Below are 17,567 nucleotides of genomic sequence, written 5' to 3' on the forward strand. Positions count from 1 at the left end.
GCCTGGTGCTGGGCCCAGACTCCCTTGCAATGTAAGCCTGAACACTTCACAGTCCATCTCCCGGTCTCAGCACAGAATAGAAAGACTGCCGCGCTGGGAGTGAGTAATAGTTCATATTCACTGAGCGCTCACTGTGCACTATTTCCCGTAAGGCACATCTGCTGCCTGTGGAGTGAGAATCAGCATCTCCATTGTGGAGGTGAGGAAACAGACTCAGGGGTTAAGGGAGCTCCTCAGGGTCGAATAGAAATAAACAGTGGCTCAGGCCTGTAATCCTAGCACTTTGGGAGCCCCAGGCTGGTGGATCGCTTGAGGTCAGGAGTTTGAGACCAGCCTGGCCAACATGCTGAAACCCTGTCTCTATTAAAAATACAAAAATTCGCCAGGCATGGTGGCGGGTGCCTATAATCCCAGCTACTCGGGAAGCTGAGGCAGGAGAATCGCTTGAAATCGGAAGGTGGAGGTTGCAGTGAGCCAAGATCGCGCCACTGCACTCCAGCTTGGGCGAAAGTGAAATTCCATCTCAAAAAAGAAAAGAAAAGAAAGGAAATTAGCCAGGTGGGGTGGCAGCTGCCTGTGATCCCAGCTACTTGGGAGGCTGAGGCAGGAGAATCGCTTGATCCCAGGAGGCGGAGGTTGCAATGAGCTGAGATTGTGCTGAGTGAGACTCCACCTCAAAAAAAAAAAAAAAAAAAGAAGCAGAAGAAATAACAACAACAAAAAGAAATAAACGGGGTAGCTGGCTTTGAACCCATGTCTCTCAGATTCTGCATTCTTCAGGAGCCCAATTTACCTAAGTCACCTTCCATGGGCCTGCAGTGAACTAGGGTGGTCCCAGTGACGGGCGACATTCAGATAGCGGCCTTGGGCCTGAATAAATGACTGCAAGAGACCTTGATGGGAACCAGAGAGGGCGTTTATTGAGGAGTTTGAGGGTGTGAGCTCCTCCTCCTCCCCCTCCCAGCTGGGGCAGCAGAGGAAACCGGATGCTGGGGTTTTGCACTCTTGGAATTCAGCTCTCAGAAACCTGAATGTTCCTCCTCCCCCGCCAGGAGCTAGTGCCTCTGGGGCACCCCTCCCTTTCCTCTTCCCAGGCAGGCAGGGGAAGCGGCATTGGGAGAGGGGGCGGGGAGTCAGGGGGGCACAGGTGTTCCTCAGCAGAGGGTGAAGCGCCGGGCGCTGATGTTCATGCGCGTGAGGCCCAGGTGCCGCAGCAGCGGGGCCAGGGCCAGGCCGGTCCCGGGCTCCAGCTCCACCTCCAGCTCGGCCTCATCCAGCAGCTCCTGGTGCAGGTGACAGGCTTGGTCCATCTTCAGTCGGTGCAGCTGGGCCCGCAGCCGCAGCAGCTGCCCTGCCAGCTGCCGGTCCTGCGCCTGCATCTCCCGCTGCGGCCGAGAGGGGGCGTGAGCCTGCCGGACAGGCCCTCGGCCGCGCGCCGTTTCTCCCTTCCTGGCAACGCTGGGCCTTTGCACTGGCTGTGTCCTCCCCAGCCCCCTCTCACCTCGGCTTGATCTCTCCCTATCTCCCAATCTGGCTTCACCTGGTTGTTCTCGAACCCAGCTAAGGAGTCATTATTAAGCAAATCCAACTGCCTGGGCCCCATCCCAGATCAAATAAGCGGAATCTCTGCGTTGGAGCCTGGGTATCTTTATATTTGCTCGTGTTGAGTTGGGAGCCACCTACTGAAACTTCACCTCTTCAGAATCTGCCTGCAGCATGGCCAGTGCCTCCTTTTGCACTTCGCTGTATCTTTAGGCCATAGAAAGTCCCAGAGTAGGGGAGGCTGTGTATTTCCCTATTTATAATGGTGCCCCACACTCCCCAACGCCAGTGCTCTGTCCCCTAAGCAACAGGAGCACAAGATCAGTAGATTGGATGGAATCCTTCTTCAGCAAGGCTCCCTGAATACAACACTGGACAAGTCCATTCCCAGCTCCTTAGCCCAGGACACTGGAGTGGGCAGTTGCTGGAGGCAGGGTCCATTCTCATCCCTTCCCCATGCCTGCGGTCTTGGACTCTAAGGAGGATCAGCCTGAAGGCCCTGTGCAAAGCTGCCCACCCCACCAGACTCACCAGCTCCCGTCGGAGCCACTCAAGGGCGGAGTCCATTGAGTCGAAACCACAGATGACCCCAGGTCCCCCTGGTCCGGGTTTGGCTTGGGCCCTGCGCCAGGCCTGGCTCTGGACCTGGGCTGTCCACTCCAGATATGAGGGCCGCCGAGTCTGCAGCTGCAGCTTGGCTGTCAGTGCCTTCACAGAGTCCAGGCTCTCCCCCTCCTCATCCTCCTCGTCCTCTTCACCCACTGCCTGGAATTTCAGTAGCCCCAGGGACATGGCAGGTTTGAGGTGAGTGACAGGGCAGGGCTGCAGCTCTGGGATTAGGGAAAGGCTGGCAATATTGCCCAGGGAGAGGTGGCAGAAGTTGAGGGTGAGAAGAGCGTGCCAGGGAGTGTGTGGTGGTCAATGTTCAAGGTGGGCTGAGGGGCTGAGTGTGCCAGGAGGAGTGAGCAGATGGGTGTGTGAGGCCAAGTATGCAAGGGCTGGAATTTTCCTGGACTGCTAACTTGGGAGCCACGTGATGCCCATCTGGGTGGGAGCTGGAGGAACCCTGCTCCTCTGGCCCTTTGGATGAATTTTATTGTCTTTGCCCAGAAGGAGACACCCAGTTCCCAGAAAGGAAGTTGCTCCAGGATGAGAAAAGCATCGTTCATACCAGAGTCTTGGCCCTCCTCCCAAGACTCACGTTAAGGGAGCTGAGATCTGGGAGGAGGCTGCCTAGCCACTCCTTGTCCTTACTCGTGACACCAGCCCTTCAGGAAAGGACTAGCCTCCAGGGCCCTGGCCTGGGAGTCAGGAGACCTGAGTTCTAGTGCTGGCTCTGCAGAACCTTGGGCAAGTCACTGACCTTCTCAGAGCTCTGTTGGGACAGATGAAGGATTTCAAGCTAATACTCTAAGGAACCCTCAAGGGCTGCCTGCAGGAGAAGGGCGGAGCTGTGGATGGGCTCCTTGCCTTCCATCTCCTTCCCCTCCCAGGGCTTCAACCAGAGCAGTTCCCTTTTTTAAACTTTGTTTTGAAACATAACATACACACAGAAGGACAGGTGCAGTGGCTCACACCTGTAATCCCTGCACTTTGGGAAGCCGAGGTGGGCAGATCACGAAGTCAGGAGATTGAGACCATCCTGGCTAACACGGTGAAACCCCGTCTCTACTAAAAATACAAAAAATTAGCCAAGTGTGGTAGCATGCATCTGTAGTCCCAAATACTTGGGAGGCTGAGGCAAGAGAATCGCTTGAACCCGGGAGGCAGAGGTTGCAGTGAGCTGAGATCGAGCCATTGCATTCCAGCCTAGGTGACAGAGCAAGACTTTTGTCAAAAGAAAGAAAGAAGGAAAGAGAGAGAGAGAGAAAGAAGGGAGGGAGGGAAGAAGGAAGGAAGGAAGGAGAGAAAGAAAGGAAGGAAGGAAAGAAGGAAGGAAGGAAGGGGAAAGAAGCATAACATACACACAGAAAAACTGTACATATCATAAATGCATGGAAACAGGGTGGCTCATGCCTGTAATCCCAACATTTTGGGAGGCTGAGGTGGGCAGATCACCTGAGGTCAGGAGTTTAAGACCAGCCTGGCCAACACGGTGAAACCCTATCTCTACTAAAAATACAAAATGAGCTGGGCGTGGTGGTGCATGCCTGTAATCCCAGCTACCCAGGAGGATGAGGCAGGAGAATCACTGGAGCCCGGAGGCGGAGGTTGCAGTGAGCCAAGATCACACCACTGCACTCTAGCCTGGGCAAAAAGAGAGAAACTCCATCTCAAAAAATAAGTAAATAAATAAATAAATAAATGTATGGCTCGATGAATTCTCCCAAACTGAACACATCCATGTAACCAGCACCCAGATCAAGCAACAGAATATTACCAGCACCCAGGAACGGCTGTTAGCCTCCTGTGTGCTCTTGGCCTGTCACTAATCTCCTAAGGGTAACATCACCCTCATTCTAACAGCATAGTTTTCTCTGTTTGTATACCTTCTAGTGGTTCACAAACTTTAGCATGCATCAGAATCACCTAGAAAGCTTGCTAAAATTGCTAGGCCCCACCACCCAGTGTTTCAGATTCAGTATGTATGGGGTGAGGCCTGGTAAACTGCATTTCTACCAAATTCCTATCCCAGCTGCTGCTGGTCTGGAATTTTACAATTTGTACGTTTTTTTTGAGATAGGGTCTTGCTTTGTTGCCAGGCTGGAGTGCAGTGGTGGGATTACAGCTCACTGCAACCTTGAACTCTTGGACTCAGGTGATTCTCTTGCTTGACCTCCTCAGTAGCTGGGACTTACAGGGTCAAGACCCCACACCCAGCTAATTTTTTTTTTTTAATTTTTGATAGAGATGAGGTCTTCCTCTGTTGCTCATAATGGTTTTGAACTCGGCCAGGCGCGGTGGTTCACGCCTATAATCCCAGCACTTTGGGAGGCCGAGGTGGGTGGATCACAAGGTCAGGAGATCAAGACCATCCTGGCTAACATGGTGAAACCCCATCTGTACTAAAAAATACAAAAAAATTAGCCGGGCATGGTGGCAGGCACCTGTAGTCCCAGCTACTTGGGAGGCTGAGGCAGGAGAATGGCGTGAACCCGGGAGGTGGAGCTTGCAGTGAGCCGAGATCCTGCCACTGCACTCCAGCCTGGGCAACAGAGTGAGACTCCGTCTCAAAAAAAATAAATAGCAGGATTGAAAGTCAGAGGATGAGAAAGAAAAAAAAAATTAGGGCATGGTGGCACATGCCTGTGCCCAACTACCTGGGAGACTGAGATGGAAGGATTGCTTGAGCCCAGAAGGGCAAAGCTGCTTCAGTGAGCCCTGATCACATCACTACACTCCAGGCCTGGGTGACAGATGCTGACCTGTCTCAAAATAAAAAATTTAACAAAAGGCTTCTGTGCCTATGAAGTACCATTGTTTTATTCCTTTATTCTTTTTTTCTTTTCTTCTCTTTTTTTTTTTTTTTTTTTTTTTGAGAGAAGTCTCACTCTTATCCCCCAGGTTTGAGTGCAATGACTCAATCTGGGCTCATTGCAACCTCCACCTCCCGGGTTCAAAAGATTCTCCTGCCTCTGCCTCCCAAGTAGCTGGGATTAAGTTGCCTGCCACCACTAATTTTTGTATATTTTAGTAGAGACGGGGTTTCACCATGTTGGCCAGGCTGGTTTCGAACTCCTGACCTCAAGTGATCCACCCACCTCAGCCTCCCAAAGTGCTGGGATTACAGGCGTGAGCCACTGCGCCCGGCCTATTCTTTTATTTTTTTATTTATGTTTTTATTTTTTTGAGACGGAGTCTCGCTTTGTCACCCAGGCTGGATTACAGTGGTACAATCTCGGCTTACTGCAAGCTCCACCTCCTGGGTTCACGCCATTCTTCTGCCTCTGCCTCCCAAGTAGCTGGGACTACAGGCACCTGCCACCATGCCCTGCTAATTTTTTTGTATTTTTATTAGAGACAGAGTTTCACCATGTCAGCCAGGATGGTCTCGATCTCCTGACCTCGTGATCTGCTCGTCTCGGCCTCCCAAAGTGCTGGGATTACAGGTGTGAGCCACCGTGCCCGGCGTCTTTTTTTTTTTTTTTTTTTTTTTTAATGAGACGGGGTCTCACTCTGTCACCCAGGCTGGAGTGCAGTGGCACAATCTCAGCTCACTGCAACCCCCACCTCCCAGGCTCAAGTGATCCTCCCACCTCAGCCTCCCAAGCAGCTGGGACCACAGGCCCATGCCACGCCTGGCTAATTTTTTGTGTTTTTGGTAGAGTCGGGGTTTCACCATGTTGCCCAGGCTGGTCTCAAACTCCTGGGCTCAAGTGATCCTACTGCTTTGGTCTCCCAAAGTGCTAGGATTATGGCCACGAGCCACCGCTCCCCTCCCTATTCCTCTATTCTTTTTCTTTTCTTTTCTTTTCTTTTTTTTTTTTTGATACAAGTCTTACTCTGTTGCCCAAGCTGGAATGCAGTGGCGTGATCTCAGCTCACTGCAACGTCCACCTCCTGGGTTCCAGCAATTCTCCTGCCTCAGCCTCCCAAGTAGCTAGGACTACAGGTGTGAGCCACCATGCCCGACTAATTTTTGTATTTTTAGTAGAGACAGGGTTTCACCATGTTGGCCAGGCTGGTCTTGAACTCCTGATCTCAAGTGATCCGCCTGCCTTGGCCTCCCAAAGTGCTGGGATTACAGGCATGAGCCAATTCGCTTGGCTTTTTTTTTTTTTTGAGACAGAGTCTTGCTCTGTTGCCCAGGCTAGAGTGCAGTGATGTGATCTCAGCTCACTGCAGCCTCTGTTTCTCGGGTTCAAGGGACTCTCCTGCCTCAGCCTCCCGAATAGCTGGGACTACAAGCACACACCACCTTGCCTGGCTAATTTTTGTATTTTTAGTAGAGACCAGGTTTAGCCATGTTGGCCAGGCTGTTCTTGAACCTCTGGCCTCAAGGTATCCACCTACCTCAGCCTCCCAAAATGTTGGGATTACAGGTGTGAGCCACTGCACCCAGCCCTATTCCTTTATTCTCAATTAAAAGGAAAGAAAGAAAGAAAGAAAGAGAAAATAAATAAATAAATAAAATAAACTGGGCATGGTGGCTCATGCCTGTAATCCCAGCACTTTGGGAGGCCATGAGGCAGGAGCATTGCTTGAGGCTTGGAGGTGAAGACCAGCCTGGGCAAAACAGGGAGACCTCCATCTCCACAAAAATATTTACAAAAGAAAAAGAAGATGGATGGATGAATAGATGGGTCCTGTGGTAAACTGGCTCAGCTCTCTTCCTGCAATTTTACCAGCTTAATTGTGTCTCTCGCCAGACTGAAAACCCTGTGAACAGAACCTTCCCCAGTCATCCGTGGGCCCCAGCACCAAACACAGGGCCCAGCTAGCTCACTGTACGGGCAATACACACTTGCTGAAACGATGGCGGATAGCGGATGGGGTTCTTGAGGTCTGGACTCAGCCAGAAGTGGGCTGCACAGAGGGCGCCCTCAGGCAGGGACTTCCAGCTGCGAGGTCGGTGAGGGGCACCAGCTACACAGCTGCAGCATTTAAGGTGGGCCAAAGGATTTCCCCAACCCAAGTTTCTTATGTATGGGAGGAAGTAGGCAGTTCCCAGTTTCACACCCACTTTTCAGCTCTTCCACCACGGTACGGTGGAAGAGATAGTTATCCTTCCTTCCTTCCTTCCTTCCTTCCTCCCTCCCTCCCTCCCTCCCTCCCTTCCTTCCTTCCTTCCTTCCTTCCCTCCTTCCCTCCTTCCCTCCTTCCCTCCCTCCCTCCCTCCCTCCTTCCTTCCCTCCCTCCCTCCCTCCTTCCTTCCTTTCTTCTTTCCGTTCTCTTTTTTGACGGAGTTTTGCTCTTGTTGCCCAGGCTGGAGTGCAATGGCGCTATCTCGTCTCACTGCAACCTCGGTCTCCTGGGTTCAAGCGATTCTCCTGCCTCAGCCTCCCAGTAGCTGGGATTACAGGCGCGTGCCACCATGCCCAGTTATTTTTGTATTTTTGGTAGAGACGGGGTTTCATTATGTTGGCCACGATGGTCTCGATCTCCTGACCTCGTGATCGGCCTGCCTCAGCCTCCCAAAGTGCTGGGATTACAGGTGTGAGCCACCACGCCTGGCCAATTTTTTGTATTTTTAGTAGAAATGGGGTTTCGCCATGTTAGCCAGGGTGGTCTCGAACTCCTGACCTCAGGTGATCCGCCCGGCCTGGGTCTCCCAAAGTGTTGGGATTACAGGCCTGAGCCACTGCGCCCGGCCTTTGTTTCTTTTTAAAGTTAGCAGTAGTGCTAGCACCTCAGGGCTTGAAAAAACAAAAATACAAAAATATTGAGTGTCTCCTGCAGCCCAGGCACAGGGTTAAGGACTTTAGGCAAGATTATTCTCCCCATTTCACAGACAATGACATGGAGATTTGCTTATAACAGTCTCTGGCCAGGGACCTCGCTAAGAGATATTGGCAATATGAGGGGAAATTCCTGTGAAACTGTGATCGTCTCCTCTGAGGGGCCTCCTTAACAGCTGTCCAGACAGCGTCGCCAGCTGCCCAGGCAGTTCCTATCCCTTTCGGAGCTCCAGCCTGCCCCTCCTGACGCTCTCAGAGTCTGGCCTTCTGCTGGGTCCCGGGTCTCTCACTGGCAGAATGGAGTTCTCGGAGCTGATCCATATGGGCTGGGCCCAAGCAGAGTTTCTACGGGGCCCGGAGGCGCCCCCGCTTCGCCGCACGCTGTGAGTCACCGTCCACCACCTGCTGCTGTCGCCAGGGCCCGCGTCCTCTCCGGACCTGTGGCTGCTGCTGTTGCGTAGCGTCGACTCCTTCGAGAAGCAGTGAGACGTGGCGGGGTGGGGGGGGTCTCCGGAGTTGGGGAGCGCGCGGCTTGGCGGAGTAGGGGGCACGGCCAGCGCAGTCGGAGCTGGAGCCCTCCTGCGTAACGCCCAATCCGGGAAACTCGTTGCCCCTCTCCTGGGAAAGGACCGTCCCTCCCCAGGGTTGCGAGTGACTCGGGCACCATCACCCTGTGCTGTAAGGACCTGCGAGTGCTGCAGCTGGAAATAGAGGGCGCGGAAGCGACGCTGGGCATCGCCCACTCCATCGAGGTGTGCCGAGGGCGCGCCCGAGCCCTTTAAGCTCTCCCTGTCTCGCGTAGAGGGGAATAAAAAGGTGCTTCTGTTCAAAGAGGCTCCGCAGCCGCAGCTAAATGGCAGGGGGATGCAGGGTGGTCCGGGGTACTTGGAGAGGCCGAAGCTGAAGCTACAGGGCTGAGGGGCTGGAAAGGGGGCGGGCGAGACAATTCCGACCCTCCCCAGAGCCCGTGACTTCCTTCTCCGGACGCTGTCCTCCCTGGAATCAGTCATCACCTCCTTCCCTTTATTCTACCTTCCCAAGGGCCTGAGATTGGGCGACTCCTGGCACTTCCGCCCGGACGCTACTACAAGAGAGTAGCTCGCGAAGTGGGCGCGGTCGTGGGGGTCCGGGGAGGTGGAAGCGCAGGGCCTGGAAGAGGCGCGGGGACAGGGCACTCCCTGGGTGCCCTAGACCTGGCCTCTCTCCTCTCTGCGCCGCAGACAACGCGTGGCGGCTGAGCGAGGTGAACGATGAGTTTAGCTTGTGCCCCAGATACCCCCGTGCGGTGATCGTGCCACACGTGGTGGACGATGATGCCCTGGCGCGCAGCGCCCGCTTCCGTCAGGGAGGTCGCTCCCAGGTGCTCAGCTACCATCCGGCTCCCAGCGGCACCGTGAGCGCGCCCTCCCCACGCTCCGCCCCTAGGCGGCTGCGTCCTTTCTGGGCCTTTTCTTTTTGGCCCGGCCAATGCGCGGCCTAGCCGCTGCCCCCAGCTCCTCCCCCATTCTGGTCCCGCCCCTCTCCCGCCTTTTCGCTGGGGAGGGTAGCACCTTTCTCTGGCCCCGCCCCTGACGGTTCGGGGCCCCGCGAAGCTTAGTCCCTTCTTTGTCAAGCCAGGACCCGCCCACGGTCTATTCATAGGGTCCCAAACCACTTTGGCCACAACACCCCCAGACTGGTCCGAAGCCTCGTGAGTTCGCCTTGGTCGCTGCACTCCAGCCTATCGGTGTGCAGATCTGGCCTAGAGACCCCCTAAGGCTGGGGTGGGTCACTTCCAGAACTGAGTCCAGTCCGCAGGTTCTGCTACGCTCCAGCCAGCCCCTGACTGGTCCCCAGAAGCGGCGCTGCGAGAAGGACCAGGAGCTGCTGCGAATTGTGCTAGCGAGGACTCGTCCTTGGGCGCGGGGCTTCATCATGGACACGCTCCTGGCCCAGGCCGCGAAACAGGCCCGCGTGACTGGCGGAGGCACGCAGGCAAAGGCCGCTTACCCTGGCTGGAAACGGTTGCACTGGTCCCTGGAGAGGTAAGGGGTCTCCCACCCTCTCCCAGGACCTCTCCTGCGGGGTTCTGTGAATGTACATGTGTGTGAGTATGTGTTGGGGTGGGGCGGTCCTCCAGGAACCTTGAAGACTCAAGACTTTCCTGGTGTCATCCCTCCACGTGGGCAACCCCACTTGCACACCACCACTGAGAGAGCTCCTTACTCTCTAGGCACCCCAACTTTGCCTGGGAAGAAAAAGCACCTCTTTACATTAAACTGAAATTTGTCTTCCCAGAACAACCTCCCTGCACACATGCACCCCCTCCCTGAGGGCTGCACCTGCACAGATGTGATCTGTTCCCTGTCTCCAGGTGATGGCAGTGCCAAGAAGAGGTCCTGAGGGAGTTTTGTGTTTTGAGGAGAGTAGACTGCTTCCCTATCCGAAATACAAAGCTCTGTTTATTCATTTATTTACCCAGCACTGAGCACAGGGGCTGCCACAGTGGCCAGCTCACACATGGCACAGATCAGCAGAGAATGGGCAATCAGGCTCCCCTGAGATGAGCAGCAGCGCAGAGGAGGTGCCCCTCTCTTACTACGCCAACTTCAGGTAATCAGAGGTTTCCCTGAGAATAAGATGCTTTAGCTGAGACCCAAAAATGGAGGAGGAGTGAGCCAGAAGAAGAAAGAAAGACCCTGCATGTGGAGGGAATTGCAGGTGTCCAGGTGCAGAGACAGCCTGGTCATTTGTCCTGTTTGGGGAACTGCCAAGTACAGTAGTCCCCCCTTATCCTCAGGAAGTATGTTCCAAGATCCCCAGTGAATGCCTGAAGCCTCAGATAGTACCAAACCCTACAGATGGTATGTTTTTCCATACCTATGATAAAGTTTAATTTATTTTATTATTTTTATTTATTTTAATTTATTTTTTTGAGACAGAGTCTTGCTCTGTCACCCAAGCTGGAGTGCAGTGGCGCAATCTTGGCTCACTGCAACCTCTTCCTCCCAGGTTCAAGTGATTCTCCTGCCTCAGCCTCCCAAATAGCCGGGATTACAGGCACCTGCCACCACTCCCAGCTAATTTTTTTTTTTTGCATTTTATCTTATTTTATTTTATCATAATAATTATTTTTTAAGATGGAGTCTCGCTTTGTTACCCAGGCTGGAGTGCAGTAGCACGATCTTGGCTCTGTGCAACCTCCATTTCCTGGGTTCAAGTGACTCTCCCATCTCAGCCTCCCAAGTAGCTGGGACTACATGCATGTGCCACCACGCCCGGCTAATTTTCTTTTTTGTATTTTATTTTATTTTACTATTTTTTGAGACAGAGTCTCACTCTGTCGCCCAGGCTGGAGTGCGATGGTGCGATCTCAGCTCCCTGCAACCTCTGCCTCCCAGATGCAAGCAATTCTCATACGTCAGCCTCCCAAGTAGCTGGGACTACAGGAGCCTGCCACCGTGCCCAGCTAATTTTTTTTTTTTGTATTTTATTTTATTATTATTATTTTTGAGATAGAATCTCTCTTTGTTGCCCAGTCTGGAGTGCAGTGGTGTGATCTTGGCTCACTGCAACCTCCATTCCCTGAGTTCAAGTGATTCTCTCGCCTCAGCCTCCTGAGTAGCTGGGACTACAGGCGCATGCCACCAGGCCCGGCTAATTTTTGTATTTTTAGTAGAGATGGGGTTTTGCCATGTTGGCCAGGCTGGTCTGGAACTCCTGACCTCAAGTGGTCCGCCCATCTCAGCCTCCCAAAGTGTTGGGATTACAGGCATGAGCCACCACGCCAGGCCTTTTTTTTGTATTTTAGCAGAGATGGGGTTTCATCATGTCGCTCTGGGTGGTCTTGAACTCCTGAGCTCGGGCAATCCACCTGCTTCAGCCTCCTAAAGTACTAGGATTACAGGCGTGAGCCACTGTATCCAGCCAAGTTGCCAAGTTTAATTTATATAGTAAGCACAACAATAACTAATAATAAAGTAGAACAATTACAACAATATGCTATAATAAAAGTTGTATAGGTCAGGTGCTGAGGTAAAAGATAGGTATTTTTGGAGACTTAGAAGATTGTGGCTGGGCACGGTGACTTATGCCTGTAATCCCAGCACTTTGGCAGGCCGAGGAGGGTGGATTGCTTGAGCCCAAGAGTTTGAGACCAGCCTGGGCAACATAGGGAGACCCTGTCTCTGTACAAAATACAAAAATTGGCTGGGTGTGGTGGCTCATGCCTGTAATCCCAGCATTTTGGGAGGCTGAGGTGGGAAGATCACCTGAGGTCAGGAGTTCGAGACCAGCCTGGCTAACATGGTGAAACCCCGCTTCTACTAAAAATACAAAAAAATTAGCCAGGTCTGGTGGCGCGGGCCTGTAATCCCAGCTATTTGGGAGGCTGAGGCAGGAGAATCACTTGAAACTGGGAGGTGAAGGTTTCAGTGAGCCGAGATCACGCCACTACACTCCAGCCTGGGCAACAAGAGCGAAACTCCAAAAAAAAAAAGGTTGTATGAGGCCGGGCATGGCGGCTAACGCCTGTAATCCCAGCGCTTTGGGAGGCCGAGGTAGGTGGGTCACGAGGTCAGGAGATCGAGACCATCCTGGCTAACACGGTGAAACCCTGTCTCTACTAAAAATACAAAAAAAATTAGCCAGGCGTGGTGACGGGCTCCTGTAGTCCCAGCTACTCAGGAGGCTGAGGCAGGAGAATCACTTGAACCCAGGAGGTGGAGGTTGCAGTGAGCTGAGATCGTGCCACTGCACTCCAGCCTGGGTGACCTAGAGGGAGACTCAATCTAAAAAAAATAAAAAGTTGTATGAATGTGATCTCTTTCTTAAAATATCTTATTGTACTATACTCACCCTTCTTGTGATGATGTGAGATGCTTAAATGCCCATGTGATGAGATGTGGTGAATGACATAGGCCTTGTAATACAGCCTTAGGCTCCTACTGACCTTGAACACAAGCCCACTGCAGTACTGCCACGGTCACTCTGATAACCAAGACAGCTACTAAGTGACTAATGGGCAGACACTGTGTGCAGCATGGATATGCTGAACAAAGGGATGACTCCCATCCAGTGAGACAGAGCAGGGTGACTCAAGATTTCATCACAACATTCAGAAGGGCTTACAATTTAAAACTTATGAATTGTTTATTTCTGGAATTTTCCATTTAATATTTTCAGGCCACAGTTGATCATGGGTAACTGAAACCTCAGAAAGTGAAACCATGGATGGGGTCAACTAATGTCCTTGGTATGGTGGGAGTGTCGAGTATGAAATGGGAGGACAGATGAGGCTACAGATAAGCTTAGACTTTATCCTCAAGGCAGTGGGCAGCCACTGAAGGCTTTTAAACAGAGCTGAGAAGTCGCTGTTAGATTTTCTGGCAGGAGGTCACCGGTAACCTTGAACAGAGCAGTTTCTGGGAGGTAGGAGCAGATGCAGAATTCCAAGAGAACTGTGTTTTTCTTGTCAGACCGGGGCTCCCCAGGGAGTGCTATGTTGCTCCCATCAGACTGGTGTACATCAAGGGTGTTGTGATACTTCCATCAAATTGGTGGTTTCCCAGGACATTGTGTGTTTCCCCAGAGGGCTATGTGACCCCTCCCCAGGTGCTTTCTCAAAGGGTCTTGAGTCTCTCCCATCAGATTGAGGAATCCTCAAAGCTAAGAAACCATTTTAGGCCGGGCGCGGTGGCTCACGCCTGTAATCCCAGCACTTTGGGAGGCCGAGGTGGGCGGATCACGAGGTCAGGAGTTCGAGACCATTCTGGCCAACATGGTGAAACCTAACAATGCAAAAACTAGCTGGGCGTGGTGGCAGTCGCCTGTAGTCCCAACTACTCTGGAGGCTGAGGCAGAAGAATCACTTAAACCCGGGAGGCGGAGGTTGCAGTGAGCTGAGATCGCACCACTGCACTCCAGCCTGGAGACAGAGCAAGATTCCGTCTCAAAAAAAAAAAAAAAAAAAAAAGAAACCATTTCAGGACAGAATGAGACCCTGTCTCAAAGATTAGGAACTCCTCTGTGGGTTGTGTGTGCCTTGAGACTGGACTCCCTAAAGGGCTCTGTGTCCCTTTTATCAGATGGGCTTTTTACAGGATTCTGTGTCTCCCTCATTGGTCTTGAACACTTGCTCCCTGGCTGTACTTGGCAAGGGCTTGGGCTGAGAAAGATGACCAGACTCTCACCGCCCAGAGGGCGGCCCCTGCAGGAGAGCTTCATGCGCCTAGTGGAGGCCTGTGGGGACTCGGAGCAGAGCATGGACAACTGGCTGAGTCGGCTGGACGGCTGCCGCTGGCTGTAACATGTAAAGGAGGCACCGAGCACCGCCTGCCTGGCAGTCCGGGGCATGGAGAAGTAAGGCTCCCTTGACACAGAATAGGGTGGGATGGGCAGGGCTCTCAACCCCTGGATGCAAAACTGTGATTCAGTAAGCAAATATAGCCTAGAACTGGGTCCATTCTATTCCTGGCCTGGTACATGGGGCTGAAGGCACAGACAGCACCCTGCTTGTGACTTCACTGGCCCAACTCATCCTGGACCCCTTGAGCAAGACCATGGCTGGATTCCAGGAACTGGTGGAGTGGGAGTGGATCCAGGAAAGTAAGTGACCACCCAACCCCAGCCTTACCCTCCATCCAGAAACTTGCTTCCTCGTGCCCATTGCTCTGCTGCCTCCCCAGGCCGGCCACCCCTTCCAGCTGCGCTGTGCCCATTCAGCTTTCTCCCAAGCCTACCCCAAGCACGAGGCACCCACCTTTCTCCTCTTCCTGGACTGCGTGTGGCAGCTGGGCCGCCGGTTCCCACTGTCATTGGAGTTTGGGGAAGGGCTACTGTTAGCGCTGTTTGGGCACGCCTATGCCTCCCCTTTTGGCACCTTCCTCTGCAACAGCGAAAAAGAGAGGTGAGCTGAGGGTGTGTTGAGGTAGCTTAGGGGGCAGGCACAGGAAAGAGTTGGATACCTGTGCCATCAGCACCTTACTGCCTTTTTTTTTTTTTTTTTTTTGAGATGAAGTCTTGCTCTGTCGCCTGTTGCCTGGTCTGGCGTGCAGTGGCGCAATCTGGGCTCACTGCAACCTTTGCCTCCCTGGTTCAAGCTATTCTCCAGCCTCAGCCTGCCAAGTAGCTGGGATTACAGGCATCTGCCACCATGTCCGGCTAATTTTTATACTTTTAGTAGAGATAGAGTTTCACCATATTGGCCAGTCTGATCTCAAACTCCTGACCTCAGGTGATCTGCCCACCTCGGCCTCCTAAAGTGCTGGGATTACAAGCGTGAGTCACCGCGCCCAGCCAGCACCTTACTTCCTTAGGAGCCATCTTTCCCAAATTCAAGTGGGTTTGTCTTTTAGGAAAACTGAGTGTTCTCCTTGCCCCATCTCCAAATCTCATACTTCCTCCTAACTTCTGCAAACCCAGAGATAAATAGGTCCAAGGCCAATCCTTTAGACAGATCTACTCTGTCCATAGCCAATTGCAAGTGAACCCCTACCTTGAAAACAAGGATTAAAGGGGAAATTTGCTGCAAAAATAATTTCTAGGGCTCTCTACCACTTTGCAAGGTCGATTGTTTCAAAGCAATAGAACAGAGGTTGAAAGCAGAGTGGAATCATTTGGGCTCAAATTCCAGTTTCACCACTCACCTGCTGGGTGTTCATAGCAAACCTGTCTGAGTCTCAATCTCGTCGGTAGCATGAAGGGGATAAGAGTAGCCATAATCTGGCCGGGCGCGGTGGCTCACGCCTGTAATCCCAGCACTTTGGGAGCTGAGGCAGGCAGGTCACCTGAGGTCAGGAGTTCGAGACCAGCCTGGCCAACATGGTAAAACCCCATCTCTACCAAAAATACAAAAAATTAGGCCTGGCACGGTGGCTCACACCTGTAATCCCAGCACTTTGGGAGGCTGAGGTGGGTGGATCACGAGGTCAGGAGATCGAGACCACCCTGGCTAACATGGTGAAACCCCCCGTCTACTAAAAATACAAAAAATTAGCCGGGCATGTTGGCACCTGCCTGTAGTCCCAGCTACTCAGGAGGCTGAGGCAGGAGAATCACTTGAACCTGGGAGTCGGAGGTTGCGGTAAGCCGAGATCCCGCCACTGCACTCCAGCCTAGGCGTCAGAGCAAGACTCCGTCTCAAAAAAAAAAAAAAATTAGCCGGGTGTGATGACACATGCCTGTAATCCCAGCTACTCGGGAAGCTGAGGCATGAGAATTGCTTGTACCTGGGAAACAGAGGTTGAAATGAGCCGAGATCATGCCACTGCATTCCAGCCTAGGCAACAGGGTGGGACTCCATTAAATAAATAAATAAATAAATAAATAAAAGAAGTGGTATTTTTATTATTTGGTTGGCTTGTTGCATATGCTGCCTATCAGCCCCAGATGCCAGCTGTCTTATGAGACTGAGAGATGCTGGGAAGGAGTGTTCACCTTTCCAGGGTGAAGATCAGATTTAGTGATCTTCTGTTGCTCAGTCTTCCTCCATACCCCATCCTGCTTCACTAACCCCACTAGTCCTGGATCATCTCTATTTACCTCCCTCTCCCCCATCCTTCATCTTTAGTCTTTCTTCTAACATTGTCTGAGTTTGGTCCTCCCTTGCCAGAAGGCCCTCCCCCCGTTTTCATCCACACTGGTCTCTTCCATCTGGACTCTCCGGTAGCTGCCTCACTATTCTCTGCATCTTCATTGTTATCAGTTTTCTTTCAAAAGCTCCTGGGTCCAGACCTATCAATATTCACAGTGGGCCCTTTCCCACCTTCTTTCTTTGGCTCATGCCGTTCTCCCCAAGTGTTGGCTGTTGCTTTGCACAGTGGGTATGCTAGGTCTGTTGAGACTCAGCTCAAACATCACATTCTTAATTAGCCTTCTCTGACACTGAGGCAAAACTAAATTGGTTTCTCCCTTTAAATAGAACTCCTTAAGTAGGACTTTGTCTTGTTCCTCTTTTATTCTAGTGCCTAGTACAAGATCTGACTGGCAATAATGTTTGCAAGAAAAAGGAGAAAAGGAGAGGTTATCACTGCTCCAAAGTAGTTGTCACCCTACTAACCAGGGCTGCCCACCCAGACTCCCAGAGGGCATACCTGGGGCTGGAAACTCACTCCCTGCCTTTCTGCAGATGCCTGTGTGAAGTGAGGACTCAGACACACTCCCTGTGGTCTGGGCTCAACCAGCCAAAAGAGCAACAAAGACTCCGGAACCCACTCTACATCCTCAATCCCTTGGCCATCTGAGGAGCCCCAGAGCCTGCGGCTGTAGCAAGGTGAGCCCCACACCTTCTCCCCTGGGGATTACCCCTCTGCTCAGCGTCCTGAGCTGTCTTCCTCTTCCTCAGGCCTGTTTCTGCGCTGGACCTGCTCACCTGAGCCTGCAGAACCTACATGGGGGAAGAGTGTGGCAAATAGTGACAGGAAGGGTGAAGACAGAAGCCTCTCAGCCAACTGCTTCAGCCGAGCCCCCACTCTAAGCACTGGCTCCTTGGACAGCAGCTGAGATGTTCCCAAAACCTCTGCAGGCCCCTTAGGACCTTTACACCTTGGATGAGGGTGCCTGCAACCCAGGTTAGCCAAAAGTACTGAGTGTCTTAAGTCTGAAGTGTCCAAAGTATAGGGAGGTCTAAATAATAAAAGTCTCCATGATCAGCATCAGCTTGCTGGGGCGTCAGTGAAAAGGAAAGATGATGAAACAGACACCACAAAA

At 52.4% G+C, this 17,567-nt stretch overlaps 2 protein-coding genes and 1 pseudogene across 2 annotated transcripts; 1 reads left to right on the forward strand and 2 right to left on the reverse strand.

Moving 5' to 3' along the window:
* Positions 1-898: 898 nt before the first annotated feature.
* Positions 899-4,484, reverse strand: FAM167B (family with sequence similarity 167 member B). The gene is made up of 2 exons (XM_002811122.6): positions 2,074-4,484; positions 899-1,385 (listed from the first exon to the last, which is right to left on the reverse strand). Exons 1-2 carry the CDS (start codon positions 2,332-2,334, stop codon positions 1,155-1,157), a joined length of 492 nt encoding a protein of 163 aa, XP_002811168.1. The 5' UTR covers positions 2,335-4,484; the 3' UTR covers positions 899-1,154.
* A 2,865-nt stretch (positions 4,485-7,349) lies between these two features.
* Positions 7,350-9,378, reverse strand: LOC112133875 (uncharacterized). The gene has a single exon (XM_024248882.3). The coding sequence runs from the start codon at positions 8,888-8,890 to the stop codon at positions 8,093-8,095; it is 798 nt and encodes a 265-aa protein (XP_024104650.2). The 5' UTR covers positions 8,891-9,378; the 3' UTR covers positions 7,350-8,092.
* Positions 9,194-17,512, forward strand: LOC100438551 (myotubularin-related protein 9-like; annotated as a pseudogene).
* Positions 17,513-17,567: the final 55 nt, after the last annotated feature.

This window comes from Pongo abelii, chromosome 1 (genome assembly GCF_028885655.2).
Source record: "Pongo abelii isolate AG06213 chromosome 1, NHGRI_mPonAbe1-v2.0_pri, whole genome shotgun sequence".
NCBI lineage: Eukaryota > Metazoa > Chordata > Mammalia > Primates > Hominidae > Pongo > Pongo abelii.

Bases quoted from the DNA above. Each gene is read 5' to 3' on its own strand.
- FAM167B (XM_002811122.6), bottom strand. From the start codon at position 2,334: ATGTCCCTGGGGCTACTGAAATTCCAGGCAGTGGGTGAAGAGGACGAG. The intron at 1,386-2,073 runs GTGAGTCTGGTG...TCTCGGCCGCAG, and splicing joins AGTGGCTCCGACGGGAGCTG to CGGGAGATGCAGGCGCAGGA.
- LOC112133875 (XM_024248882.3), bottom strand. From the start codon at position 8,890: ATGACTGATTCCAGGGAGGACAGCGTCCGGAGAAGGAAGTCACGGGCT.